At 42.8% G+C, this 10,428-nt stretch overlaps 1 protein-coding gene across 1 annotated transcript; it reads right to left on the reverse strand.

Annotated features, from left to right (window-relative positions):
• Positions 1-8,249: 8,249 nt before the first annotated feature.
• Positions 8,250-9,886, reverse strand: LOC125524554 (coniferyl alcohol acyltransferase-like). Its single transcript, XM_087531929.1, has 3 exons — positions 9,880-9,886; positions 9,785-9,819; positions 8,250-9,677 (listed from the first exon to the last, which is right to left on the reverse strand). Exons 1-3 carry the CDS (start codon positions 9,884-9,886, stop codon positions 8,541-8,543), a joined length of 1,179 nt encoding a protein of 392 aa, XP_087388055.1. The 3' UTR covers positions 8,250-8,540.
• Positions 9,887-10,428: the final 542 nt, after the last annotated feature.

Consider the following 10,428-nt stretch of genomic DNA (forward strand, 5'->3'; position numbering starts at 1 on the left):
ACACAATCATCATCAAAGACAAATGGTATATCTTTTTACAATAAATTAGTCAGAGGCCGAGAAATTTTTGAGAAGTCCTTAATGAACCTCCTATAAAATCCAGCGTGACCAAGGAAACTTCTTATACCTTTGATGTCCTTGGGACATGACATCTTTTCAATAGCATCAACCTTGGCTTTATCAACTTCAATACCTCTTTCAGAAACTTTGTGTCCCAAGACAATACCTTCATTAACCATAAAGTGGCACTTCTCCCAATTCAAGACAAGATTAGTTTCTTCACATCTCTGCAAAACTCGATCAAGATTGCTCAAGCAATCATCAAAAGATGAACCATAGACGGAAAAGTCGTCCATGAAAACCTCACAAATCTTTTCACAAAAGTCAGAGAATATAGCCATCATGCATATTTGAAAGGTAGCAGGTGCATTACATAAACCAAAAGGCATACGTCTATAAGAAAAAGTACCAAAAGAGCATGTAAAAGTAGTCTTTGATTGATCTTTAGCCGACACAGGTATTTGAGAGAACCCAGAATGACCATCTAGAAAGCAATAGTGTGTGTGTTTGCATAATCTTTCTAGCATTTGATCAATAAAACGTAAGGGGTAATGATCTTTCTTAGTAGCTTTATTTAATTTGCGGAAATCAATTACCATCCTATAACCTGTGATAATTCTTTTTGGAATCAATTCATCTTTATCATTAGGAACAACAGTAATACCTCCCTTCTTAGGGACACAATGGACAGGACTTACCCACTCACTATCGGCAACGGGATAAATTATACCTGCCTCCAAAAGCTTGAGTATTTCTTTTCTTACCACTTCTTTCATTTTAGAATTCAGACGTCGTTGGGGATCACGAACTGGTTTGGCATTTGCTTCCAAATTTATTTTATGTTGACATAGAGTGGGACTAATGCCCTTAAGATCATCAAGAGTATATCCAATAGCAGCACGATGCTTCTTCAGAGTTTTCAATAATATTTCTTCTTCATGCTCTGAAAGGTTAGCACTAATAATTATAGGATATATTTTCTTTTCATCAAGATAAGCATATTTAAGATTATCAGGCAACGGTTTAAGCTCCAACACGGGATCACCCTTGGGTGGAGGAGGATCCCCTAAAATTTCAACAGGCAAGTTGTGTTGCAGAATAGGTTCCTGTTTAAAGAATACTTCATCTATTTCCCTTCTTTCATTCATGAACATATCATTTTCATGGTCTAGCAAATAGTGCTCTAAAGGATCACTAGGAGGTACGGCAATAGAAGCAAGACCAATAATTTCATCCTTACTGGGTAATTCTTCCTCACGATGTTGTTTACTAAATTTAGAGAAATTAAACTCATGAACCATATCATCCAAGCCAACAGTAACAACATTCTTTTCACAATCTATCTTAGCATTAACAGTGTTCAAGAAGGGTCTACCAAATATGATGGGACAAAAGATATCTTGTGGGGAACCAAGAACAAAAAAATCAGCAGGATATTTAGTTTTCCCACACAAGACTTCAACATCTCTAACAATTCCCATTGCTGAAATAGTATCTCTATTGGAAAGTTTAATTGTAACATCGATGTCTTCTAACTCAACAGGTGCAATATCATGCATATTTCTTTGTATAAGTCATGAGGTATAACACTAGCACTAGCACCCATATCACATAAGCCATGATAACAATGATCTCCTATTTTAACAGAAATAACAGGCACGCCTACTACAGGTCTATGTTTATCTTTATCACAAGGTTTAGCAATTCTAGCAGTTTCACCTTCGAACTGAATAACATGCCCATCAATATTATCAGACAAGAGATCTTTAACAATAGCAATATTAGGTTCTACTTTAACTTGCTCAGGAGGTGTATATGTTCTAATATTGCTTTTACGAACAACAGTTGAAGCTTTAGCATGATCCTTTACTCTGACAGGGAAAGGTGGTTTCTCAATATAAGAAGTAGGAACAATAGGATCATTATAAGTGACAGTCTTTTCTTCAACTTTAACAGGTGCAGCTACTTTTACTTCTATGGGAGGATGATATTTAAACCACTTCTCCTTAGGGAGATCAACATAAGTAGCAAAAGATTCACAGAAAGAAGCTACTATCTCAGAGTCAAGTCCATATTTAGTGTTAATTTTACGGAAAATATCAGTATGCATAAAAGATTTAACACAATCAAACTTAGGTATCATACCTGACTCCTTACCTTCGTCGAGGTCCCAATCTTCAGAGTTGCGTTTAATTCGATCCAATAAATTCCATCTGAATTCAATAGTCTTCATCATAAAAGAGCCAGCACAAGAAGTATCGAGCATGTTGCGATTGTTTTCAGAAAGCCGAGTATAAAAACTTTGCATAATTATTTCTCTCTGGAGCTCATGATTGGGGTATGAATATAACATTGATTTAAGCCTCCCCCAAGCTTGAGCGATGCTTTCTCCTTCGCGAGGCCAGAAATTATATATATAATTGCGATCACGATGAACAAGATGCATAGGGTAATATTTTTGATGAAATTCTAGCTTCAATCTTTTATAGTCCCATGATCTCATATCATCACATTGCCTATACCATACCAATGCGTCTCCCTTCAAAGATAAAGGGAAGGCCTTCTTCTTAGCAACATCATCGGGTATACCTGCAAGCTTAAATAATCCACAAACTTCATCCACATATATTAAGTGCTCATCAGGATGCTTTGTTCTATCTCTTGTAAAAGGGTCAGCTAGCAGTCTTTCCATCATACCCGAAGGAAATTCAAAAGGAGTTTTATTTTCCATAGGTTCAATAGGTTGAGGAGCAACTCTTTGCTCTACTGGACGGGATGAAGATACCCCGAACAAGCCCCTCAGAGAATTACTTTCCATAGTAACAAGTGACAGTAAATTTCAGCACACTATATAAATTTTTCCTTACCAAATTCCACTTACCAAAGGCGCTACACTCCCCGGCAACGGCGCCAGAAAAGAGTCTTGATGACCCACAAGTATAGGGGATCTATCGTAGTCCTTTCGATAAGTAAGAGTGTCGAACCCAACGAGGAGCAGAAGGAAAAGATAAGCGGTTTTCAGTAAGGTATTCTCTGCAAGTACTGAAATAAGTGGTAACAAATAGTTTTGTGACGGATAAATTGTAACGAGCAACAAGTAACAAAAGTAAATAAAGTGCAGCAAGGTAGCCCAATCCTTTTGTAGCAAAGGACAAACTGAAACAAACTCTTATAATAGGAAAAGCGCTCCCGAGGACACGTGGGAATATCGTCAAGCTAGTTTTCATCACGTTCATATGATTCGCGTTCGATACTTTGATAATTTGATATGTGGGTGGACCGGTGCTTGGGTGCTGTTCTTACTTGAACAAGCATCCCATTTATGATTAACCTCTATTGCAAGCATCCGCAACTACAACAAAAGTATTAAGGTAAACCTAACCATAGCATGAAACATGTGGATCCAAATCAGCCCCTTACAAAGCAACGCATAAACTAGGGTTTAAGCTTTTGTCACTCTAGCAACCCATCATCTACTTATTACTTCCCAATGCCTTCCTCTAGGCCCAAATAATGGTGAAGTGTTATTTAGTCGACGTTCACATAAAACCACTAGAGGCTAGACAACATACATATTATCAAAATATCAAATGAATACCAAATCCACATGACTACTCATAGCAAGACTTCTCCCTTGTCCTCAGGAACGAACGTAATTACTCACAAAGCATATTCATGTTCATAATCAGAGGGGTAATAATATGCATATAGGATCTGAACATATAATCTTCCACCAATTAAACCAACTAGCATCAACTACAAGGAGTAATCAACACTACTAGCAACCTACTAGCACCAATCCCGGACTTTGAGACAAGAATTGGATACAAGATATGAACTAGGGTTTGGAGATGAGATGGTGCTGGTGAAGATGTTGATGGAGATTGCCCTCTCCCGATGAGAGGAGCGTTGGTGATGATTTCCTCCTCCGGGAGGGAAGTATCCCTAGCAGAACAGCTCTGCCGGAGCTCTAGATTGGATCCGCCAAGGTTCCGCCTCGTGGCAGCGGAGTCTCGTCCCGAAAAGTTCCTTACTATTTTTTTCTCATCGAAAGACTTCACATAGGAGAAGATGGGCGTCGGAGAGCCACCAGGAGGCCCATGAGGTAGGGGGCGCGCCTTGGGGGGCGCCCCCACCCTCGTGAGCAGGGTGTGGGCCCCCTGGCCTTCATCTTTGGCGTGGATTTTTCTTTATTTATTTTAAGACGTTCTGTGGAGTTTCAGGACTTTTGGAGTTGCGCAGAATAGGTCTCTAATATTTGCTCCTTATCCAGACCAGAATTTTAGCTGCCGGCATTCTCCCTCTTTATGTAAACCTTGTAAAATAAGAGAGAATAGCCGTAACTATTGTGACATAAAGTGAAATAACAGTCCATAATGCAATAAATATCGATATAAAAGCATGATACAAAATGGACGTATCACTAATTTGTAAAGTTGGGAAACTAAGCGGCAATGGTAGGCAACTAATTACCAATAGCAGGCAACTTTATAGTGTTGTAGGAAACTTAAAAAAGCAATGGTAAGCAACTTCAAACTATATCTAGGCAACTATTTTGTAAAGTTAGGCAACTGGGCAGCAATGGTATGCAACTAATTACCAATTGCAGGCAACTAAGCATCACTGATAGGCAACTTTATAGTGTTGTAGGCAACTTAGAAAGGCAAGGATAAACACCTTCACAATATATGTAGGCAACTGGTCAACAATGGTAGGCAACTAGACATCAATGATAGGAAATTCCATAGTATTTACAGACAACTGAGCAGCTACGATAGGTATTTTGGGATAATGTTAGTAAATTAACAGGTGCACGTAGTGCAGTGAAGTTGCTTGCATGTAGCACTACCTCATGTTTCGTGTGATTTTTCTCATTCTTTTTACACAAACCAACCTAATTGGTAGTCCTACTAGGCAAAAAAGAAGGAGCTACTTCCCTATAGTGCTACTTAGAGGTGAAACTAATCATTGTTGGTCATGGTAACTAATTTAGAAGGACTCCCGACTCATAGGTAGTCATATTAGGCAATAAAAAGGAGTTTCTCTCCTACAACACTAAAGTTGCCTCTATAGTATCCAAAGTTGCTCTAAAATAAAATTTGTCGAAACCTACTCATATGAGATCTAGTTTTGAAGAGCTCGTCAAGAGAAACCCAGCGGTGAAAACGGATCTTCATTCGGATGCTTAAATCAAAAGTTATAGCTTTTTAAAAAATTTGAAACCCAAAAATTAATGCACATGGGCTCTTACTGAGGCAACGTGAGGTTGAAGGCTCATGTACTTTCCTTTTTTCACAGAATAGGATGACGTGGCACACAGGTTTTCTAATATAGAGGATATGCTCGGGCACTCCATCTAGCGCCCGCGCGCTGCCTATCCACGTCATATATTCACTTAAAAAACAAATATTTTCCTCTCAGTATTTCGCAGGACTGTGAGCTTAATTTAAAATCTGCGCTGCTAATTGAACACCAACAGTTGTTTAGTCTAGTGGCTAGCATTTTGAGCGCTCCTGCCTCAACAACATGGTTCGATTCCTCGCAACACAGTATTTTCCTTGGAAATTTTTGAACTGTTGCGGGTTGTTGGTACGCTAATGGGCCGGTCCATTATGGCCCTGTGTGTCCTGTGAAATTATTTAGGACCCATCATAAATCAAAAAAATGGAGAAACAATCTTTCCTTTAATATTAGATAAAGATAAAGATAAGGATATCTATTCTATCCCTAATATTAAAGTATGGATTGTTTTCCACTTTTTTCGTCCACAGTAACTTTTTTCGTCCGTCGCTGGCTCGCAGCGAACGCTGACTTGGACTCGCTATCTCTTTGTAGGTCGCTCCTCTTCTCTCACGTACGATTCTAAGCGCGTTCTGTGGCCCAATGTAGTTATGGGCCAAGCGACGCGTGTGGGCTTACTGGTTCTTTGGGTGCGAAAAAATTAAGGATGGCATGCGGATAATCTAACACGCCTTCTCACCCTGGTCCATGCCCTGGCAACAAACGAAAAACAAAAGCGCGCGAGAAGATCTAGCGACTGAGTATGGCAAAATACCAGCGTAAAATTTAAAGTAATATGTGCAACCACAGATCTGTTTATTTTTTCAACAATTCTTGGGAAAAAATGTGAACGATTTTCCTTCAAATATTTAAATAATGTTAGAAATTTGAGTAACTTTTAAAACCTAAACATTTTCTGGAAAACGTGACCAATTATTGAAAATATGAATAAAATTTGAAATTACAAATAATTATTGAAATTTTTATATATGATGAACAATTTCAAATATACATTGAATTTTTTATATACTCTGCACAATTTTTAAATAAACACTGAACATTTTTGTGATATATGTGGAACAATATTTAAATACTTATTGAACAAATTTGAAATGTAAGTCGAACATTTTCGTAATATACAGTGAACAATTTTTAGATACACATTGAACATATATACGTTGAACAATATGTAAAGTTACATTGAATATTTTGTGATATACACTGAATAAATTTTGAATTGTAAAGAAAATTTTAAAAACATGAACAATTTTCCAAAATAGAAATATTTTATAAAATGCAAACAATTTAGGAAATTATTAACATCTTTTGAAAGGAGGACATTCTTTGGCATTCCGAACAATATTTTAAATTTTAGAACAACTATTTGAAGAAAAAAAGAAGAAAAGAAAATGTAAAAGGAAACAAAAAGTAAAAGAAAAACAACAAGACCTACGTGGGCCGGCCCAACTAGGAGTGCCTTGAGCGAAGCCTCGGCGTTTTGATGCTACCCTTTTTTTTTGCATCGTTTTGATGCTACCCTTGATATACGTTACTAGCCGATAGAAGCAACATTATACATACACGATGCACGTATATACACTGTTATGAATTATACATACACAAACCATGGTTGCCGCTCACTATGTCAATGTCAATGTGGCACTACACATCCTCTCCTACAAAGGGAAGTAGGAACACCCGCGTCACATGTTGCCGTGCAACTCACCGTGTGATATCCGGCCTCTACATACTTCCCTCTCATTTCGCAATTGACGTGCCTTTCATCTCAGGTGATGTGTCGCGGCCACCTCCTTGACCGGGCCAACACTGATTCATAATAATAATTGTTTGATCGTACAAAATAGAGTAGAAGTATGAGGTGAGGTGTATGGACCAGTTGCAAGGAGTAGCTTGCCGAGATAAGTTATTGATGTTTTGAACATTTCTTTGCGTGGGCACAATGATTGGTGCGACATGCGGTGGCGAACCCATCGCCTTAGGATTGACCATATTTGAAGCATTGTCATCAGGTGGGCATCATGATGGCCGTTTACAGGGTCAGAAAAAGGATAAGCGATGACACGGCCGGGTGTCATGTCGAATTAGAGGTGGATCTATTAGGAGTCCTGAGCCATGCTTATTAGGATAGAGTCATGATATTTTTTTCCTCCCGTTGTAATGCACCGGCATGTTTCCTAGTACTATTGTGGTACTGTACTCTACCCTACCACATGCAGTGCAGCCACGGGAGGATGCAGGTCTTGATCGGGTAGATGTGTTGTATGACAGGCAAATTTATGTCACCACGTTACTGTGTTTATTGTTGTCTTCTTCCTTTTCTTGGCAAACTTGAGTCCTCGCACGTGTGTGCGTTTATTGTTGTCTTCTCTAAGCTTCTCTTCTCCAAGCTTATGTGTGCCTATTTATGCCATCGCCCAGAGTATCCAACTTCAGCGTCTGTATTTTTTTTCTGTGTGCATATGTATTTTTTTGCACGGACGAAAATCACGGTCTAAAGCGGTGATGCAGACGAACGGATGTCCGCTTTGGCCCATTCAGACCAATTTTAGATCAAATTTGCATCCGTGCGGACATGTTGCGGACACCCACGGCGCCTCACTTTGTCCTTCCCTGTCTGTAGGTGCCAACAGGCCATTCCTCCCATCCCGTCGAGTTCGACCTCTTCAGCCTCTTCGCCCTTGTTGTCGCCACCTTGTTTCTGGCCTCTTGGCCACCCTCAATATACAAAATCATTTCGCATGGTCCATAACCTCCACAAAGTGATATCATTTGAAACAACATTGTTCAAAACAACATTTCGTTTACACGTTACCAATGTTTTGATAGGTCATCCAAGGAACGTGGAACAATAATACCAAAAAATCGAGAGGCCGCGGATGATGGAGGCCGGTGGTTGGGGTGGGTAAGTTGGAGGCGTGAGGAAGAAGAGAGGTGTAGGTTGAAGATGAATAGTGTGATCTGTTTTGGGCCGTTTGATCAAGATCAGACGGTCCATGAGGAAAGTGAAAACGTTTTCACGCATCTGACAAATAGAGAGTTCCAATATTTTATTTAAAAAATGAAAAGGTTAAAAATAGATACTCTAGTACTGAGAGAGAGAAAGAGAGAGAGAAAGAGAGAGGCTCTGACGTATTTGTAGGCAGCAGTACATCTATTTTAACTACAGTCGTCCACGCAGCTCACATGCGGCTCACGGCGTGCTGCGCCGTCTCGGTGGCCGCCAGCTCGCCGCGGCGGCGCGTGACGAAACTGAGCCGCTCGGCGGTGGCCGGTTTGAACACGGCCTCCGGGTCGGCGTCCACGGCGTCGGCGAGCCGCGGCCACATCCTGGCGGTGACCAGCCACGACCCGTCTCCCGCGGGGCTCCGGATCACTGTCATGGCCGCCGACCCGAGCCTCCCCGGCCGCACCCACGGCATCACCAGCCGCGGCGGGCCGAACCCAAAGTCGCCCTCCACCCTGAACGGCACGAACGCCGACACCACCAGCGCCGGGCTGCCCGTGCCCAGCCCCACCGCCTCCGTCCACTTGCCGCCCTCCGCAAACACCCCCTTGTGCGCTTCCATCCAGTCCATCAGCTCCTCGTACCGCTCCTGCCGGAACACCTCGGAGATTGCCGCGGCGGCCATCGTCGCCACGTCGGCGAGCGGGGAGGAGCGCACCGTGTCCACGACCGCCTCCCGGGACGCGTAGGTGACGACGTTGCCAAGGTAGTTGTTGACGTGGGTCTTGTTGTACTTGGCGGGGTCGAGGCGCCGGCGGCCGTCGACGAGCCACGCCATGCGGCAGTGCGTGTCGGAGCCGCCCACGGCCGCGGCGAGCAGCTTCCAGACGTGCGCGGAGAGGGCCTCGAGCCGCGTGACCCGGCGGGCGGGGCCGCTGGCCGCCCCGCGGAGGCGGTCGACGTCTGCGGCGTCCACGACGTAGTTGCGGCGCACGAGGGCCGCGGCAAGGAGGGCGTTGGGGAGGGTGCCGGGGTCGTAGCGCACGAACTCGGCGTCCAGCGACGGGCCGTACCGCGGCGGCGAGCGGGGCCGGAAGAGGGAGGCGCGGTCGTGGTGGGGCTCCCACGAGAGGCCGCCCGCGACGAGCATCTCGGCCCAGGCGTTGGGCAGCGTGGTGAGCCCGTGGCCGTCCACGAGCAGGTGGTCGGTGCCCCAGGAGAGCGAGAACCCACCGCACGCGAACCGGACGAGCTGCAGTGACAGCGCGAGCCCCCGCTCGAACGGCAGCTGGATGCGCCCCAGCGAGGCGTCGGCGTCGGCGAAGTCCACGTTAGACACTGCTGGTTTATCTAAGGCATGGTGGGGGAGGCTCTATTGACTTCATGTCATGTCCTGAATAGAGTTCCCAACAATAATAAAGAGAAAACCCCTTATGAGGAGTGGGTTGGGAGAAAACCATCACTTTCTTATTTGCGCACTTGGGGATGTTTGGCAAAGGTCAATATTCCTATTCCTAAGAAACGCAAACTTGGACCAAAGACAGTGGATTGTGTCTTTCTAGGGTATGCTCAACGGAGCATTGCTTATAGGTTTTTAGTGGTAAAATCTGAAATATCTGATATGCATGTTGATACTATAATGGAATCTCGTGATGTAACATTTTTTGAGAACATATTTCCTATGAAAGATATGCATAGCATTGCTAGATTTTCTTCTGAGATAATTCCTGAATCTAGTACAACTGATGAATATTTCGAACAATCACATGAGGAAGTCCTTGAGAAGGATAACAATAAAGTTCCTAGAAGGAACAAGAGACAAAGGATTGCAAAATCCTTTGGTGATGATTTCATTGTATACCTTGTGGACGACACACCCAAGACGATTGCAGAAGCATATGCATCTCCGGATGTAGATGATTGGAAAGAAGCTGTTCATAATGAGATGGACTCAATTCTTTCTAATGGAACTTGGGAACTAACTGATAGACCATATGGTTGTAAACCTGTGGGCTGTAAGTGGGTGTTCAAAAGGAAGCTAAAGCCTGATGGTACTATTGATAAATACAAGGCGCGGCTAGTGGCCAAGGGCTACACTCAGAAAGAAGGCGAAGATTACTTTG

Source organism: Triticum urartu, chromosome 7A, assembly GCF_056163025.1.
Source record: "Triticum urartu cultivar PI428250 chromosome 7A, HENAU_Tu73, whole genome shotgun sequence".
NCBI lineage: Eukaryota > Viridiplantae > Streptophyta > Magnoliopsida > Poales > Poaceae > Triticum > Triticum urartu.